Source organism: Miniopterus natalensis, chromosome 4, assembly GCF_054644295.1.
Source record: "Miniopterus natalensis isolate mMinNat1 chromosome 4, mMinNat1.hap1, whole genome shotgun sequence".
Lineage (NCBI taxonomy): Eukaryota > Metazoa > Chordata > Mammalia > Chiroptera > Miniopteridae > Miniopterus > Miniopterus natalensis.
In genome coordinates this window covers 20930784-20950970 of record NC_142084.1, presented here as the reverse complement: position 1 = coordinate 20950970, position 20187 = coordinate 20930784, and the positions used below count along the sequence as shown (strand labels likewise).

General features: G+C 39.9%; 2 protein-coding genes across 3 annotated transcripts in view; both read left to right on the top strand.

Moving 5' to 3' along the window:
• The first annotated feature begins 694 nt into the window (after positions 1–694).
• On the top strand, positions 695–9301 carry CAMLG (calcium modulating ligand). The gene is made up of 4 exons (XM_016197542.2): positions 695–881; positions 2388–2848; positions 4443–4508; positions 8680–9301. Exons 1-4 carry the CDS (start codon positions 710–712, stop codon positions 8869–8871), a joined length of 891 nt encoding a protein of 296 aa, XP_016053028.1. The 5' UTR covers positions 695–709; the 3' UTR covers positions 8872–9301.
• A 4544-nt stretch (positions 9302–13845) lies between these two features.
• The window catches only part of DDX46 (DEAD-box helicase 46), a 48593-nt gene continuing 42251 nt past the window's right edge, over positions 13846–20187 (top strand). For both annotated transcript variants that reach the window (XM_016197541.2, XM_016197540.2), the window contains exons 1-3: positions 13846–13989; positions 14711–14899; positions 16722–16865. In XM_016197541.2, the coding sequence (XP_016053027.1) occupies positions 13973–13989; positions 14711–14899; positions 16722–16865 (350 nt within the window). In that variant the 5' untranslated portion in view covers positions 13846–13972. The remainder of the gene's footprint in view (positions 13990–14710; positions 14900–16721; positions 16866–20187) is intronic.

The window sequence follows — 20187 nt, the reverse complement described above, 5'->3', positions numbered from 1 at the left end:
GCCTAATAATTATGTACACCTGGAGCATATACGTCAACTGTAATTAAAAAATGAAAAATTATTTTAAAATAAAGAATAGGTTGTATTGTGAGAGGGTGGCAAGGTTTGGACTGGGAAGGTTTCCCTGGGAGTCCTGAACAAAGTCGCGAGGAAAAACTGGCACAAACCAGGCGTATTCGGGACAAGACGGGTCGAGGAGGAAGTAGCAGCACCAGGAACGAATCCCAAACGCCACGCTCCCTAAAGCGTCGCTCCCAGAGTTACGCAATTCGCGTAAGCGACGCGACAGAAGGTCAGTGGGAGCAAGTGCCTGCTGCTGCAACCTCCATTTTGCTTCCTGGCACCAAGTCTGTGATGGATGGTGTAGTTCTTACTGCCATTCCTTTCCCGCTAGTAAGGCTGGGTGCCAGTTTTCTCCTCCTTGTGGACAGCACAGAGGCCCGATGGCAGGGGGGAGGAACGGTGAAGGCGAGCCCAAGCGGGAGGAATTGGGGCAGTCCTCCCTGCCCTTATTCAAGATGGCGGCACAAGCCTCCGCCCGGTCCAGTCGGGCCGTGCGCGTGCTCGGCCCGCAGTCTCCAGCCCGGCGCTGGGGGGCGGGTCTACAGTGAGAGGGGTACGCGCGCCCTGCGGCCGGGCCTGAAGTCATCTGCTCGGCCGCTGCCGCCACCAGCTCTACCATCGCCACTCCCTGGTTGTGGAAGGGAAGATGGAGCCGGTGACCGGCGCCACTGACAGCGGGGAGCGGCCGGGGGCCCCGGTGGGCGCAGGCCTGTCGGCTTCCCAGCGACGGGCCGAGCTGCGGCGGAGAAAGCTGCTCATGAACTCGGAACAGCGCATCAACCGGATCATGGGCTTTCACAGGCCCGGGGGCGGCGCGGGTGAGAACCTCCGTTTTCCCCTCGGTGTCCCGCCCACCCCTTCAGTTTGCAGGATCCTTCTTTCCCTCCTCCACCCCGCTGACCTTTTTGACCACGCCCTGCTCTCTGTCCCCGCTCTTCAGGTAATGTCCCAAGTTCTCACTTCTTAACTCCCTTCTAGTCGCTCTTCTCAATTTCCCCGACGCTTCGCCCAGAGATTGCCCCACCCCCGCCGCGGGCTGCGAAGCCCTCGCTCCAGAGCCCCTCGGCCTCGGTGCCCTCTGCCCAGTTTCCTGAGAAGACCCCTTCTGCCTTCCCCGCCGCTGCGCCTGGAAAGGCGCACATCTTATCCCCAGGCCGACCGCTCTGCCTGTTGTGCCAAATGCTTTCCCTCACAGCGCCTTCCCTAGGGTCTACCTTCTTTTGCCTTTTGCTATAACTGTCGGCCCCCATGAGCTTGTCTTTACTGAACTGCCCCCTAGTCCTTTCTACGTGGATCGGGGACTCTTAGGGTCTGTGTCATGCCCTCAGCATTGTCATCCACAGGTCTTCAAAAAAATTGGAGCGACCTCACCAGAGAGGTCTCTCCTAGACTGCTGAGATTGATGTGATTGATGTCAGCAACTGCCTTGAACCCTAAGGAGAGGTCCTCATTTCTTCCCCATGTACAATGAGTTTCTTTAAATTTTTTGTGACTGTTTATTTTATGTGAATATTTCTTGAACATCTAGTATGTGCTGGTGTTCCCTAACTTTCCACTGAGTGTTGCCTTTAGTCATTGATTGCAACATCTTTGTGACGTTTGTTTGGTGAGGCTGTAGATAACATGTATAGTTCTGAACTTAACAGTTCGTAGGTTTGCAGCTGAAAACTACCAAGAGAGGGTAAGAGAACTATTTCAAATCCTCCTAGAACAATAGTTACAAAACTATTTCTCCCTTATGATTAATAGAATGTTTATTCTTTCCCAAAGCATTTACTGTCGTTCTTGAGGTACATTCATATTTTGTTCTTTTGCTTTGAAAATGTTATCTGTCTTCATGTTTTGTTTTGTTTTAAACCAGAACAGCATCCTAAAATGGCTTAAGTCCCTACTAATGGCTCCCTGACTGTAGAAGGATTACGTAAACAGAAGCTGTAGGATATGCCACACCCTGTGCTGATTGGACCCTGGATTCAGAAATATAATATTAAAATACATACTTTAAAAAGCTTTAATAATTTTCTGTTTTTGACCAAGTATGTATTATCCATGAAAACTTGGTCTTTATAGCTTGTTCTCTCCCTGCCTATCTTTCCCAATTTGCTTACTAGCCTTTTACCCCCAAAGTTTGGATTATATTCTCTGCAGGGATGCTCTTTTTCAGTGATATATTTTGAGTGTCTAGAGGAAGGAACCAGTTTATGTTTTGTGCAGAATCAGGATTAATTTAGATTCAGAGTTCTAGCTCAGTGCCACTTTTAATATTACTCTGAAATGTGTTTGCCTCTATGTAATACATAAGGTTTCTTAATTTCTTTTCTCAGAAGAAGAAAGTCAAACAAAATCAAAGCAACAAGACAGTGACAAACTGAACTCCCTCACGATTCCTTCAGTTTCAAAGCGAGTGGTGCTGGGTGATTCGGTCAGTACAGGAACAACTGACCAGCAGAGTGGTGTGGCGGAGGTAAAGGGGACTGATTTGGGAGACAAACTGGACTCTCTCGTTAAACCACCTGAGTGCAGTAATGATGTAAGCCTTGAGCTCCGGCAGCGGAACAGAGGGGACCTGACAGCAGACACTGTCCAGAGGGGTTCTCGCCATGGCCTAGAACAGTACCTGTCCAGATTTGAAGAAGCAATGAAGCTAAGGAAACAGCTGATTAGTGAAAAACCCAATCAAGAGGATGGAAATACAACAGAAGAATTTGACTCTTTCCGAATATTTAGATTGGTGGGATGTGCTCTTCTTGCCCTTGGAGTCAGAGCTTTTGTTTGCAAATATTTGGTAAGAAATATAATGGAAAATAAAAATTAGTTATAATAATGATGTTTTTAATCCATAGTATTCATTGCCAATATTAACTTAATATTTGCCCGATTCACAGGGCTATTTGGAGATGTGTTATAAATTGCTGTTCACCTGAGTTACAGGGTGAGGCATTCTGGTTAAATACAGAGCCTAGTAATAATTACTAAATTCTTTCTACATGTAGGTACCATTCTAAGTGATTTACATATATTGATTCAATTAACCTCATCCTTATGAGCTAAGTATCCTTTGAATCTTTGTTTTATAGATAAGGGAATGGAGACTCATAGAGGTTAAATCATTTGCCCAAGGTCACACAGCTACTAAGTGACAGCTGGGATTAAACCCAGGCAGTTTCGTTCTGAACCCAAAGGGTAAAGTACCTACATATACTATATCTTTTACCACTTTCAAATAATTTTAAGCATTAAAATGCAGTTCTGTGGTCCTGAACATTATGTCATTTTTTTGTGGTTCAGAAGGCATTTCAGCATTTTATGATGGAGTGTTATAAAAATGCCACCCATTTTGCTATACCTTCATGTGCCAATGGCTGTCAGAAGTTTGGATTTGTTGGTCCTTTTGTTTTACAGTATGTGGAGGAATGAAGAATAGCATAGCTCTAATAGTTTAGTGTCTTGCTCTTTGAGATATTTCCATTCAGTTGGCATGCTAAGAATATCAAATACTAGGCACATAAGTAAATTTTCTAGATAATTATGGTTTATATTGTTACACAAAAAGTATTTAAAAATCTACTTTTATGTGAATCTTAAAGAGAATCTGTTGAACAAATTTAATTTTTCTTTTTCCTGATGAAAAATTATAACTTTCAGTATTTAGTGAGATGTGTAGCTGTTTTTTCTCTTACCTTAAAGGGCTCTGTGCTTTCATGCTTTAAAGTTGTGCTATTTTTGTGCTCGTTTTATGTGAATTTTTTTGGCTTTCTGGTTTTTAACTGTTATTTCTCACTGCTCTCACTATATTTCCATTTAATAATGTTTGCTCCTTCATTCCCTTTATAATAGTTTTAATTTTAGACATAAATGTAAATTAAGTATTATTTTGATCTTTTTAATTTTATTGTGTGAGAAGCAAGATAACCAAGCCATTTTATCTTTAGTAAGAATAGCTCGTCATTTGAGATGTAGTTACATGAGTTAATTTCTTGCCCCAAAGTCTGAGGAATGTATAATTTGAGTACTGAGCCTTTTATGTACTGGGCTTTCAAATTGTCAGTAAATTACCTCCGGATGAGAGAGATGGTACTGCATGATGTATTATACAGCTGTCGCCACTGAATACTTTAAGGTTTTTAAAAGGTAAGTTTTTATGAGGGAAGACATTTTTGGGGACATTAAAGAGTGTAAGTTGACTTGAGAAATATGTTTATGATAATAAATGAAATCCCTTTATTTTCTTTACTCTTCTGCAGAAACAAGATTGCTTTCAACTGCTAGAATTAAATATTAGTTTTTTTTGCTTGGAATTTGTAGCTGCTGTTAGTTTGACTTACTGTGATTTGAATGATTACGTTGGAAATATATAATTGTATCTTTTATTTTCACAGTCTATATTTGCTCCATTTCTTACTTTACAACTTGCATATATGGGACTATACAAATATTTTCCCAAGGTAATTTACAATTTTTTTTCTAAATTGTGGTGATATATTTAGGTTGATTAATGACTAGATAATCTTAAGAACTTTTAACAAATTTGTCATACTTACGGTCTGAATCAGTGCTAGTCAAAGTGTAGTTTGATTGTAGCACCAATCAAACTATTTTTTCTGTTTGTAATGAGTTAAGTTCAGAAAGTGAGTAATTAGACACTTTATAGCAATTGGACATTGCCATAACATTTTATCATATTTTACAAAAATGTTGGTCCACCATGAATTGGAGGGAGCGGAAATCTCAAGACAGACTTTGAGTAGTATGCATATACAAGTGTTCAATTTAATTAGTAAAGATTTAGTAATACATTTTGTTTATGATAAAGTAAAATAGGTTCTGTTATCTTACTGTGCTCCTTAATGAACACTTAATAATAATGCACATGGTCTTTAATGCCAAGGGCTTGATATTTACAAGAGATATTTGGCCAAAGTTGCAGAACAGAATCATGGAGTGTGTCAGTGTGTTTACCTGGTCTGCTTGACTACAGATGTATATACATAGTTTTATGTGACTTGACTTGGCTGGCATAGAAGATAATTCTACTTGTGTGATTGAGTTTTTGGTGAGAAATGGCTACTTGGCTATTTGCTTAGTGATTTGTAATCTACTGATAGGCCTCATATGTTTTTTGTGGATTTGAAACATTATATTTTTAAGGGGACAAATAGGTCAAATACGCAAAGGAGTAAAAGAAATGTTATTTTTAATTTAAAAAATTTTTGATGATACAGATGTATAGTTAATAAGCTAGTAAGTTCCTCAAAAGTTTAATTTTTTTTTAAATTTTTATAAGAGTTTATATGAGTCAAACTGGCAACATATACTAGGAAGCAAAATCTCAAATGCTCTAAAAGTGTAATTGTAATAAAAGCGTTTGTTTAGAAATTTACCTTTGAAACATTGATTGTAGTTTTGCAATAACAAAAGTTTGAAAACAACCTAAATGTCTACTAATAAGTGGCTAGTTAAAAAGTTATGGCCTATCCATTCAGAAGCTCTTAATGTTCTGATAATGGTAAGTTTGCCAAGAAATATTAAGAGAAAAAAATCAAAATACACAATAGGCTCTACAGTATACTTCTTTTTTGTAAAAGGAAAGAAAATATAGATATTTGATTTTGCTTATATATGTGTAAAGAAATTCTGGTAGAGCCCTGGCCAGGTAGCTCAGTTGGTTGGAACGTCATCCCAATATGCCAAGGTTTCGGGGTTCAGTCCCCAGTCAGGGCACATACAAGAATCAACCAATGACTGCATAAATAAGTGGAACAACAAATCAGTGTTTTTCTCTCCTTGACAAAATCACTAAATTAAAAAACAGCCCTGTCTCGTGTGGCTCAGTTGGTTGGAGCATTGTCCCATACTACAAAAAGTGGTGAGTTTGATTCCCTGTCAGATCACATACCCAGGTTTCAGGTTTGATCCCCAGTTGGGCGCATGTCAGAGGCAACTTATCGATGTTTCTCTCTCACATCAATGTTTCACTCACTCACTCTCTCCCTTCCTCTTCCTCTCAAATAAAAAAAGAGTCTCTCTGTCTTTAAAAAAGTAAATAAAATTAAAAATAAAAAGTCATTTTGTTTTAACATTTTTTAAATACTCAGAAAAGTTGAAAGAATTGTGCAGGTAACACCCATTTATGCTTATGAGCTAGATCCTATAATTAAGATTTCATTATATTTATCCAGTTTTCTATCCATTTTTAAAAACATATTTATTTTTATTGTTGACATTACAGATGTTCCCTATTCTCTCCCTCTTTGCCTACCTCCACCCCGCCCCCTCTTGCCATCACCACACTGTTGTCTGCGTCCATGGGTTATGCATACATGTTCTTTGGCTAATCTCTTTACCTTTTTTCATCCTGCCCACCCCATCCACCTCCCCTCTGACATCTGTCATCATGTATCCATGACTCTGATTCTATTTTGTTAGTTTTATTCATTAGATTCCACCTATAAGTGAAATCATACGGTATTTGTCTTTCTCTGACTGGCTTATTTCACTTAGTGTAATCTCCAGGTCCATCCATGCTGTTGCAACATCAATATACTTTAGCCCTGTACATTTCAGCTTACATATCATTACAATTTAGTGTTTGTTTATGGTTCTTTTTCTTTTTTTAAAAATATGTTTTAATTGATTTTTTTAGATCAAGAGGAAGGAGAGGGAGATAAACATTGATCAGCTGCCTCCTGCACGCCCCCTACTGGGAACTGAGCCCATAACCGGGGCATGTGGCCTGAATGAGAATGGAACTGGTGACCTCCTGGTGCCTGGGATGACGCTCAATCCACTGAGCCACAGCAACTGGTCTCATTTCTTTTTTTTCAATCCTCATCCAAGGACATGCTTAGAAAGGAAAGGAGAGAGAGAAAGGGAGGGAGAGAGAGAGAGAACGAGAACATCAATTGGTTGCCTTCTGTGCCTGACCAGGGATTGAACGTGCAACCCAGGTATGTGCCCTGACCTGGAATTGAAATGGCAACCTTTTTTTTAAAATATGTTTTTATTGATTTCAGAGGAAGGGAGAGGGAGAGAGAGATAAAAACATCAATGATGAGAGAGTCATCCATTGGCTGCCTCCTGCACGGCCCCCACCAGGGATTGAGCCTGAACCAGGCACATGCCCTGACCGGGAATTGAACTGTGACCTCCTGGTTCATGGGTTGACACTCAGCCACTGAACCACACCAGCTAGCTCTTTTCTTTATGGTAAAGTGTTCATACAGTGATTTGCTCAAGTCTTTAGTGTACCACTTAATGAGTTTTGACAGCCTGTGGAACCCAAATTCTTTCAAGGTTTAGAATATTACTATCAGGAAATTCCATTGTGCCCCTTCCCAGGCAGCCTCAGTCCCAGCCCCTACACTTTGAAGGTCAAAATTTTCTTTTTCCCACCATAGATTACTTTTTTGTGTTTTAGTACTTCATATAAATGGAATCATTCCTGTACATACATTTTTGTAGAAGGCTTCTTTTATTCTGCGTAGTATTTTTGGTAATCCATGTTATTGAATATATTAATTTATTTCCCCCCTTTTTTGACTAATACTCCATTGTATAAATATACCCATTTATTTGTCTAATCTGTTGATAGTCTTCTTGTTTGTTTCCAGTTTTTGGTTATTATGACTAAAGCAGTTAATAATTTTCTTGCATTATTCTTTTTATGGACATAGGCTTTGATTTCTCTTGAGTAACTATAGCTATTTATATTATTAAAATTTTTGAATCATGTGACTGGATTGGGTGATATCAAGTCAGTAAATTAAATGAAAATTCAGCCTTGAATCTCTTAAAAAATGAAACTAGAAAGTTATATTAGGAAATAAATGTTTGGTGATATCCAATTGCATGTATTATCAAGTGTGAGTTGCTTTGCATGATAATTAGGGCTCTAAAGAATGTTCCTATGATTCTGTTACAAAATTACTCACTGTCTTCCAGTACACCTGTCACTTTTCTGACTTTTGTTGTCATGAGACTTACCTTTCAATAAGATTTCTACTTCTGTCCATCTAAATCTTGCTTATTCTTGAATGCCTGTTTTTAATTCCCCTTTTTCCTGAAATCCTGTGCTTTATTTATATATAAAACCCTGGAGTGATTTCTATCTCCTTTGATCCACTGTGACACACATTATCCATTTCATTCATTTATTATTTTTTTAATGTCCTTATTGATTTCAGAGAGGGAGAGAGAGAGAGAGAAACATCAGTGATGAGAGAGTCATTGATCAGCTGCCTCCTTCAGGCTCCCCACTGGGAATTGAGCCCGCAACCTTGGCATGTGCCCCCAACGCCGAATCGAACCCCAATATCATAGTTGACGCTCAATGGCTGAGCCATGCCGGCCGGGCCCATGTCATTCATTTAGCACTTATTTATGTCCTATCTTTTTTTAACTTTTGATAGCAAGAACGGTATCTTTCTCTTTACTGCTTAGCAGTTTACTGCTTTACATAGTATATGCTCAGTAAATGTTCTTTGATATATTATTGATCGATATTTTGAAACTCCATTAACAGTTTTGAAATCAGGCAAAAATAACACTGATAACGTCTTTATAGAGTTTAAGCTGTCTTCTGAAAGCTGTAAGATTTATTTGTCTTTCTGTGTGTAGGGTGAAAAGAAGATAAAGACCACAGTACTAACAGCAGCACTTCTATTATCTGGAATTCCTGCCGAAGTGATAAATCGATCAATGGATACCTACAGCAAAATGGGCGAAGTTTTCACAGATCTCTGTGTCTACTTTTTCACTTTTATCTTTTGTCATGAACTGCTTGAATATTGGAGCTCTGAAGTACCGTGAAGACTGCAGAACTCAGAAGGAGAAGCTTGCAGAAAACCAGTTTCTCTTCTATATTTCAGTGTCCCAAAGGAGGCAAATCAGTTTACACCTTTATGTAATTCTTTTACTTTGTAAGGATTGTAAAGCTACTTGATTAGGAATGGAATGGCAGGTCCTCTGATTTAAAGGGTTGAGTTTGTATTAATACTGATGTGAAAAATAGGGCACCAGTGTCATTAACTGATTCTTCTTGTTTAATTAATCCCTAGCGTACACCTTTCCCTAACTGCTCAGATTTGTAATTCTTCTTTGGGGGGCTGAGCTAGTGCTTTGAGGGAGCAGAGGAACATGGTCTCAGCCAGCCCCTTGTAATTGGGGACTGCATCTTGTATTTGTGTTGTTCTGTCCTGAGAAATGGAGCCATCTTAAAAATAAAATGAAAGAAACTGAATTGTCTAATGTTAAATCTGCACATTTTAATTTATAAGGACCAAATAAGGTAGCTAATTATATCTTTTCTTGTTGAGCTGGTGTCTTAATTCTTACTCCAGTACAAATATTGTAATGGGAGAATGGATTAAGATTCATACATGTGAGCCCTGGCAAGTGTGTTTCAGTGGTTCGAGCATCGTCCCGAGCACCAAAGGGTCTTGGGTTTGATTCCCAGTCAAGGGCACATTTCTGGGTTGCAGGTTCGATCGCTGGCCCTTATCAGGGTGCATGATGGAGGCAACCAATTGATGTGTGTCTCTCTGCCCCTCCCTCCTTTCCTTCCACTCTCTAAAAAATCAATGAAAAAAATATCCTTAGGTGTGGATTAACAACAACATAAAGATTCATACATGTGAAATTAGAAGGTATTTATAAAATCTTTATTTTTTATTAATGAAAAATTTTTTATTACCCATCTCAGAATTGGAAATTTTCATTTTTTGTCACTTTATTTTGAACCAGAATAATGTAGAATAAGTATAATAATTTAAATCTAGTTCTATGACTTAGGATAAGATTATAGGCACACATTTTTTTCTGGATTTTATAATGAATCTAGTGTCTACACAATTGGAAAGCATCTTGGTTTGTCATGTCCCCCCCAGTCTCTGGGAAGACACTAGTAGTCTTCAATTAGACATGTTTACTTCTTTATATATATATATATATATATATATATATATATATAGTTGATTTTAGAGAGGAACATCAGTGATGAGAGAGTTATATATATATATATATATATATATATATATATATATATATATATATAGTTGATTTTAGAGAGGAACATCAGTGATGAGAGAGTTATTGATCGGCTGCCTCCTGCATGCCCCCTGCTGGGGATCGAGCCCACAACTCGGGCATGTGCCCTGACCAGGAATCGAACCGTGATCTCCCAGATCCTAGGTCGATGTTCAACCGCTGAGCCACGCCAGCTAGGCACTTCTTTTGTTTCTTAAAAACAAAAAGGCCCCATTTGGAAATTTCAGGGACTTGATATGTATATGGGTTAAAACTAGATTGATTAGGATGGTGGTTGAGAGGTGACATCTTTGATCAGTAGCTTTTAAGATTAGTTGTGTAAATGGACATGTGTGCATCACAGTTGGTACTAAAAACAGCAGGAGAGTTATGAGATACTCGGAACTGGGTTAATTAGAATCAACATCTGCTTTGGAAACCAGGGCAGTTTGTTAAAAGTAATGTACTGGAGATACAGTGGACTGTAATTACAAGCCTACCTTGGAGATACTGCTTGTTTGGTTCCAGACTACCACAATAAAGTGAATATTTATAAAGCACGTTACAAGAATTTTTTGATTTCCCAGTGCACATAAAAGTTATGATTGCATTGTGGATTATTAAATGTGCAATATCATTGTCTAAAAAACACTGTACATACCCTAATTTAAAAATACTTTATAGGAGTGCACTTTCCACCGAAGACTGAAGACTGTTTTTCCAGCTGGAGCTTAAACACCAATGTCTCACCAGAGCAGACTGGCACAGAACAGTACAGACTGGTGCAGAGCAGGGCAGAGCAGAGGACCATCGCGGAGTGGAGCTGCCTAGCGAAGAGGGCGCTGTCCCCAGAGCAGCCTCACATCCGTGCAGCACTGTAGCACTATTGAGCTGTTCCACAGCAGTGCTGTTTTCACAGCCATGCTGGATTACCATTGACTGGTTGGCACTAAATAAAATTTCCTTCATTGCATGCCAAATTGAGGATTCCTGTTGGCATTGAATTGGCACCAATAACCATTGGTTCACACTATTGACATATAAAAACAAACTTTTAGTAATTTTTTGTTAATCCTCACTGGAGGCTAGTTATTTTTTCCCCCATTGATTTTTTTTGGGAGTGGAAAGGGGGGGGCGGGGAGAGAGACACATCGATTGGTTGCCTCCCGCACACCTGCCAGGGATAGAACCTGCAACCCAGAAATGTGCCCTTGATTAGGAATCGAACCCATAACCCTTTGGCATGTGGGCAGACACACCACTGAGCCAGGTCAGCCAGGGCAAAAATAAACATTTACTTTAAGTAGATGATACATATTAGCTCCTGAAATTATGGAGCTGGGAAATCCAGCAAGAGACTCAGGAGAGCTGGTGGTATAAGTTCCAGTCTGAAAGCCAGCAGGTGGGAGACCCAAGAGGAGCCAATGTTTCAGTTTGAGTCCAAAGGAGGAAAAGACCAAAAAAAAAAACCAACAAAAAACTGAAAACTGCAAAGCATCATCTGAGGCTGTTGGAAAATGGCACCAATAGATTTGATTGACACAGTGCGGCCACAAGCCTTCAATTTGTAAAAAACAGTGTGAAGCACATTAAAGCAAAGCATAATAAAAGGAGGTGTGCCTATACTACTTTCACCTGTGCTAATAGTTAAACGTTGCTACTTCTGGGACACAGAAGTACTGTGAACTTAGCATAAATATACTACGGGCGTAAAAAGCCAGTCAGGATGGTCACTTCAATGTGTTAAAGGGGAGTTAGAGTTCTGGTCAGATATCAGATGCCTGGATTCTGGTCCAGCTTAGATTCCAAAAAGATTGGTGATCTGGGATTAAATTTGTTTCCCAAGTCTCAGTTTTTTCACTAAAAATCAAGAAACGTGATTTAAAAATCTGTTTTAAGTTGTAACATTAACTTTTGCATGGCCTCATCCAGTTCCATTGCTTCAAATACCATGTACTATTATACATTCTATAAAAATGTTTATGACCCTTGTCTCTCCAATCTCTATTTCTACCTTGAACTCCAGGCTCACATATCCCCTCATGTAGCCATTATCTCCTGGATACCTATAGTAGGCACCTCTAACATTACATCACTGAAACAAAACCACTGACTTTCTCTCTTTTCCCCACCAAATTTTCTCACCTCCACAAATTTGTCGCAATCCACGGTTCTGTTCAAAACGAGGAAGCATCTTTATTTTGACCTTTCCCTCACAGTTTACACACAATTTAACAATTAGTGTTCAGAGAGATGCTTCTGGAATGTATCTAGAATTTGATCACCTCAGTATCTCAGTATCTCCACTGTTCGTCACTGGTGTTTTCCTATTTCTTTTAGACTGAAACCCATATGCCTATCCTTCAGCCCAGAAACAATTTATGGTGGCTCTGATACCTGACCCAACTTGGTATCCATTCTGTTACATATTAGCTCAGGCCTTCCTTACCCTTGGGACCTACTGCACTGTAGCTACAGGTGGGTAGCAAGTCACAGAGGAAGAGCTAAACTTACCCTGGAGATTTAACTCGGTTGCATTTTTCTAAAAATCAAATGTATTGAACTAAAATTTACATACAGTAACATGTATCAATTTTTGAACAGTTCAATGAATTTGACAAATGTACACATTCACTCAATGACCACCACAATCAAAGCACACGTTTTCTATCTTTAGGTGTAAGAAAGTAACAGTAGAGAGGTAAGTAAATATGAGAGCCACTCCCCAGCTCCATTACAACTTTCTGCTAGAACAACCCAACATATGGGGTGTGCCTCCCACTGGGCAAGTCTTCTCAACCTTGACTGTACTTCATAATCGTTTGGGAAACTTGAAAATTCCTAATGCACAGGAAGTGCTCTAGACCAATGCAATCAGAATATTGGAACACACATCCTTATTTTTATTTATTTAAAATATATCTTTATTGACTTCCGAGAGAGGGAGAGGGAGAGAGAAAGAGAAAGAGAGAGAGATACGTCAATGATGAGGGTCATTGATCGGCTGCCTCCTGCACGCCCCTCACTGGGGATCGAGCCTGCAACCCGGGCATATGCCCTAACCGGGAATCGAACCCCGATCGCCTGGATCCTAGGTCGATGCTCAACTGCTGAGCCACGCCCGGGGGCACGCACCCTTATTTTTCTGTAAGCTTTCAAGTACAGGCAATATTAAGAAGCATTATAATCTTGCTTTGCGTCCACTGCTCCGCCAATTTGACTCCTCACTCAGTCTTCAAACCGCCCCTCAACACTTCCTCAGGGAGCTCATTTTCTGAACCCCTCTCCTATGGTAGAACCTTTCTTGTTGTATTACATCTGCTTGTGTTTTTTAGTAATGCCTGTGCCCCCCACTAGATTGTAAACTCCCTGGGATTTAGCAAATGCCGGATACATAACAACAAATACTACAAATGAATGAATGTATAAATGAATGAGAGTGAACGGAGATGTTTGCAGCGTCACTTAACAAGGTTAAGGCGGACGTCAGGATAAGTCCTTGGACAGCTTGGGGATGCTTTAGGCACCTCGGTGGCCCTCGCTGGAAAGACTCCCCCGGGTCCGCACCGGGCTTTCCACCGCTGTGCAGTAAAAACCCAGCCAAGGCATCTTCTTCCCGCGTGGTCGGCGCTCTGCGACCTCCAGCCGAGAGGGGGCGCTGTGAAGACGCAGCCGCTTCCGCCGCGCCTTTTCCTTCCTCCTGCCGCCGGCGCCAGGACGTCCTGTTGTCGTTGGCGGCGCTCGGATGGCTTCCACTGCCGTAGCTGCTGCTGCCACCGCTTAGTGCCGCTTCTCGCCCGGCGAGCGGAGTGCTGCGCGGCCTCCTCCTTTGTCCGGTCGTCCGGCGGGTCGTCCCGAAGGGCGCCGCTTTCCTGTGGCCCGAAGCATGGGCCGGGAGTCACGGTGAGGCAGCGCTGCGAGCGGGCGGCGAGCGGCTTCCTCGGAGTGGGGGAGAGGCGGGAGTTGAGGTGGCCGCGGGGCCAGGCCTGGCCGGGCGCAGACCCACGTGTGACCAGCTCGGCCCGAGGCAGCTGGAGGGGCTGGGGGACCTCGGCTGAGGGAGCGGCCGTACTGGGGCGGGCGATGCGCACAGGGTTCCCCTGCGCTATCAGCCGGTTCGAGCCCCTGGGCAGGTTTATGATTGTATGATTGTATTATCTTTTTTACATACTGTTGAATTCGGTATGCTAATCTTTATATTTAGATTGAGTATAGGCTATAATTTTCTTTCCTTATACTGTTTTAGTATAAAATAGCAAAACCTATTTTACATTCTCTCCCTTATTCCTTTACTCTGATCTGTTTTTCTCCATAGCACTACGTGGCATTTTGTATATTTATTTTTTTACTTGTCTGACATGCCTTCCTTTATAGAATGCAGTCTCCTGGGGCATGGTCTGTTTTGTTTACTCTCTTTGCTCCCTTTCAAGATAGTTTTCCCCCCTCTGCATGTGCTATAGCAAAAGGGTTCATTCTTTCCCCCTAATTAAAAACAAAAACATGTATAAAAAGTCCTTTCAGTGTTTAATTTGTCTGCTGAGATTATTTGGAAAAAATGTGATAAATAAGATATAATAGAAGCTACCTGTGTCTGCTAAACTTAATCTTTAACTTCATATTCTAGTCACTATCGGAAGCGATCAGCATCACGGGGACGCTCTGCAAGTCGATCTAGAAGTCGCTCACCCTCAGACAAAAGAAGTAAACGTGGAGATGACAGGCGGTCTAGAAGCAGAGATAGAGATAGAAGGAGAGAGAGGTCTCGTAGCAGGGATAAAAGAAGATCTCGGTCAAGAGACAGGAAGCGTCTGAGGTAAGGATATTAATCTCCAAAGGACCCATGATAATTTGAGTCTTCTCAGCTAAATCAAGCCTCTTCAGAAGTGTGATTTAGACTAGAATTTAGTGGCCTCTTTGCAGGCCTTCTGCTTTGACTCCAGCTTGTTTGATTAGGTCCAGAAGTGATTTGCCTAAAACAGCGATTTTCAACCTTTTTCATCTCATGGCACACATAAACTAATGACTAAAATTATGCGGCACACCCCAAAAAATATTTTTTGCTGATCTAACAAAAAGTAGGTATAATCTTGATTGATAAAAAAAAAAAATTGCTTACCCATTTTGCTGCAGAGTGACTATTTAAAAAATCAGGAGCCTATTCTTACATATAAGGATTTCTGGTACCAAGAATTAACCAGTCAGACACAACAATGCCCATTATTATGTGACATGACCAATAAGACACAACTCTGTTATATGACCTATATATTTATGGTTCAAGAAAGGGCATTCAAGCTAGACAGCTGTTGTTATGTTGGCTGTTGTCATTTTTTAATTTGACAGTCTAAGAGAAAACAGGTCAGTGCCTTGACTAAATAATCAGGCATTGTATGTTTTAAAAATTCTTGTCCTGGTCAAGTACTCAGTTGGTTAGAGCATTGTCCCTATATTCCAAAGTTGTGGGTTCAATCCCAGGTCAGGGCACATATAAGAATAAACCAATGAATGCAGAAATAAGTGGAACAACAAGTCAGTATTTCTCTCTCTCAAAAATTCAATTAGAAGTATTTTAAAATTTTTTTGGCAGCACAATGGTTGAAAATTGCTGGCCCAGAATAAAGACTGTCAAACAGTATTTTAAGTTTGGAAGCCTCAGTTGTATTTTCTGTAATCCAAGCCCCCTTGAGGTAGGTTAGAAAAAGAAGCCAAAGGTAAGGTTGTATGCCATCAAGTGGGTTCTGTTCTAATTCTTTCCCAAGAGATCTTACCATTGTGTTCAGAGACGCCACTAAAGCTGACAGAAGAAAACAGGACAGAACCATCTGTAGGCCTTGCTTAATGTTTGAGACTGTTTTAAAGAACTGTTTCAGATTTGAATGAAAGAATATCTGAATTTTTTATTATTACTTTTACTTGATTACATAGTTCAGTCAAACAGCCATTCCTTGAACTTTTCACCTTTTCTGGGGAAGAAAAACAGTGTTTAAGTAAAAATAACTTATATTACTTGGTCCCAGGAACAGTTTTATACACTTCAGTCAAGAACGTCTTAAGTGAAAGTATTCATTTAAGATTTGGTCTTTGACTTTTTTGGTGTGTAAGTAGGATCACAAGATTTTAGAGCAAGAAGGATTTTGATATGATTTTTGTGAAGTCTCTATATTTTATAGATGAGGAAACTAAGACCCAGAGAGTTGATCTGCTCTATGTCATGTCAGTAGTTAGTAGCAGCACCAGTATATATACCCTGGTCTCCTCATCTTCATATCTGTGATCTTCCCACAGTCCTGTTTTGTCCATCCTTAGGTTTAGGATGTCTTTGAAATTCAGGTTTTCTATATTATAGGCTATAATATAGAATTGCAAGTTCTCTAATATAGAATTGCAAATTGTTATTATTACAGATTTACTTTGTTTTTCAGTAAGCTTCATTTTGAAATTAGTATTCTCATTTTTTTCAGTGACCACTTGTAAGAATTGGCATTTCTTCTTCCCTTTTTTTGCTGGTTTGTTAATTAAAATCTCTGCCTCTAATAATGGTAAACATTAAGAAGCTTCTTTCAACATGGAACAGAACCTTAATTTGAAATAGTTCCACTTTATAATAGGATATATTAAAAGTGTTCCCTTTTCAGGCGTTCCAGAAGTAGAGAGAGAGACAGAAGTCGAGAGCGAAGAAGATCTCGAAGTCGAGACAGGAGACGCTCAAGGAGTAGAAGCCGGGGTCGGCGATCCCGATCCTCCAGTCCTGGCAATAAAAGCAAGAAAGCTGAGAATAGGTAATGTTATCATTGGATTGTATCTGTAATGCAGGTTGGGAACTGACTGTCTTCTCTATTCCTTGTGTTTAAAAAAAATCTTTAGGTCCTAGCCGGGTTGCTCAGTTCTTTAGAATGTCATCCTGCTACACCAAGGTTGTGGGTTCGATCCCCAGTCAGGGAACATACAAGAATCAGTCAATCGCCTGGCTGGCATGGGTCAACAGTTGAGCATAGACCTAGGATCCAGGAGATTGAGGTTCGATTCCCGGTCAGGGTACATGCCCAGATTGCAGCCTTAATCTCCAGTAGAGGGCGTGCAGGAGGCAGGCAATCAGTGACTCTCATCATTGATGTTTCTATTTCTCTCTCCCTCTCCCTTCCTCTCTTTGAAATCAATAAATGTATATTAAAAAAAAACAAACTAGCCCCACCAGGCGTGGCTTAGTGGTTGAGCATCGATCTAGGATCCAGGCAATAGGGTTTGATTCCCAGTCAGGGCACATGCCTGGGTTGCAGGCTCGATCCCCAGTCGGGGGCATGCAGGAGGCAGCCGATCAATGACTCCCTCATCATTGATGTTTCTCTCTCTCTCTCTCCCTCTCCTTTCCTCTCTCTGAAATCAATGAAGATATATTAAAAAAAAATCAGTCAATGAATGCATACATAAGTGGAACAACAAATTGTCGTCTCTCTCCCTCCCTCCCCCTCCCTTTTCTTCTCTCTGAAATCAATAAATAAATTAAAAAATTTTTTTAAATAACCTTTAAAAATATTGAATTTGACTCCTACCATGAACTATTGGCAGAATTTTATTTTAATAGGTTTTTAAAGCGTATAATTCAATTGGAAAATACTAGACTATTTTAACAATCATAATGTTCTATTATTTAATAACTTAATCAGAAATATATTTTATTTATTTTAATACCTCAACAATGGACTGACAGATCCATTCACCCATTTTTTTTTGGAATGTTTCTTCCCATTTGGGTACATCTTTCTAGTTTCCAGAAAGCACATAGCTTAGGGTCGTCTCTGAGAACCCTAAAGGCTTTTACTATTAGTATTATTTTAAATAGAAATGATCTTTATCTTTTATTTTTATTTTTTATTGATTTCAGAGACAGGGAGAGGGAGATAGAAACATCAATGATGAGAGAAAATCATTGATCAGTTGCCTCCTGCATACCCCCTCCTGGGGATTGAGGTCACAACCTGGGCATGTGCCCTGACCCAGAATCAAATCTTGACCTAGTTCATGGATTGACACTCACCCACTGAGCCACACCCGCTGGGCCAGAAATATATTTTATAAACGTCTCTGTTGGAACTATGTTTTTTCCTTTGAAATTATTTTCTTAGTATTTCTGACATTGACAAATAATTTGAACTCATGGTATGCATTGCTGAATTGCTGTTCAGGATGGATGAACTTTGTATAATTTAAATGAACATGTTTCAATTTGAGATACTATGTTTGTTAGACATAAAATGTTTAGTCTTTATTTTTCTCTTAGTAGTTTGTTCTTTGCCTATTGTTTCTAAGGTGGTGTCATAGGATAGTTGATATATGGTCTTGTGTCTTTTTCTGTATAGTCTTTATATTAGTCATAAGTATTTTTCCTGTGTTGTTTATTTTACTTTGGAAATTTTATTTTTATTTTACCAAGGTCAGTGTAATAAAACCTTTTGGGGCTATTTTATTTATTTTTTAAAATATATCTTTATTGATTTCAGAGAGAGGAAAGGAGAGGGAAAGAGAGAGAGATAGAAACATCAGTGATGAGAGAGTCATTGATCAGCTGCCTCCTGCATGCCCCTGACTGGGGATTGAGCCCACAACCCGTGCACGTGCCCTGACTGGGAATCGAACCCTGATTTCCTGGATCCTAGGTTGACGCTCAACTGCTGAGCCGCGCCTGGCCGGGCTGGGGTTACGTTAAATTTTAAAAAGTATATATATGGTGCACTCTCCCTCCTGGGAGCACTCCCAGGCCTTTCTTCCCTCTCAGGCATGTATCTCTGATGCTCTAAGGGTCCCCATGAAACTTGCAACCAGGGGAGCAATGGGCAGTGGCAGCTTGTCCCAGGCTAACTTCCTGAATCTATCTCCAAGGCCCCCTTTTCTCTGATTCAGTGAGCCAGAGCAGCTCTGCCTAGGCTCTCTCCTGTTGCTACTTATATCCTGAGCCCTTCCTTGTTTCATTGTCCCCAGCTTTAATAAACGTACTCTCAAGATCACACAACAACAAAAACCAAAACAAAAGTGTATATATATAATATAAATTCATAAAAGTGAATAAAACATAAACATACAGTTTATTAAATAATTATAAAGCAACATCCATGTAACCATCACCAAGGTCAAGAAGTAGAACCTTGTCAGTATCCCCAGAAGCACTCTACATCCCTTCTGTAACTGAGTTCTTTACTTCCTTGGATAAAACTAGTTCTGACTTTTGTGGCTAGAATTTCCTTCTATTTCTTCATAGTTTTACCACCTGCATTTGTACCTGGAAAAAGAATAGTTTAGACTTATGTGTTCTTTAACTTTACATGAATGAATTATATATTCTTTTGTATCTTTGCTCAGTGTTATTTGAAACTCATCTTTGTTGCTTATAACAAAGCATTTTCTGGTCAGCAAAACTGCTTTCCAAAGAGTATTACTAATTACATTCCCACCAGTAGTGTATGAGAATTGTATTGCTCCATACCCTTGACAATATTTGGTGCATGGGATGATGCTCAGTCCACTGAGCCACACCAGCCAGGGCTGTAATGGTAGTTTTGTTGACCAGAAACTTGAAATATAGTAATACATTTTCATTGCTAAGCACCATTCTGTGGTATAAATATACCACAATTCATTCTACTGAGATAGATGCTTGGGTGGTTTTACTTTTTGGCTGTTATGAACGTTTTTGTATATATGATACTGGTATACATTTGCATGAGTTTCCCTAGGATATATATATCTAGGAGTGAAATTACATGGTTGTAGAATAAACATGGCTTTATTTTTACTAGGTAATCCTGAATGCTTTCCAAAGAGTATTACTAATTATACTTCCACCAGTAGTGTATGAGAATTGTATTGCTCTAAACCCTTGACAATATTTGGTGCATGGGATGATGCTTGATCCACTGAGCCACACCAGCCAGGGCTGTAATGGTAGTTTTGTTGACCAGAAACTTGAAGAAGAATTTACTTTATGAATTGAGGAGAACATAGATAGTAAAACTTGACAAGGGCAGTATGAGAAAAGAAAATTAGTCTGTATTCAGTCTAAACATAAAGATTAGCATACTGAATCCAAAAGTATAAAAATGAGAACAC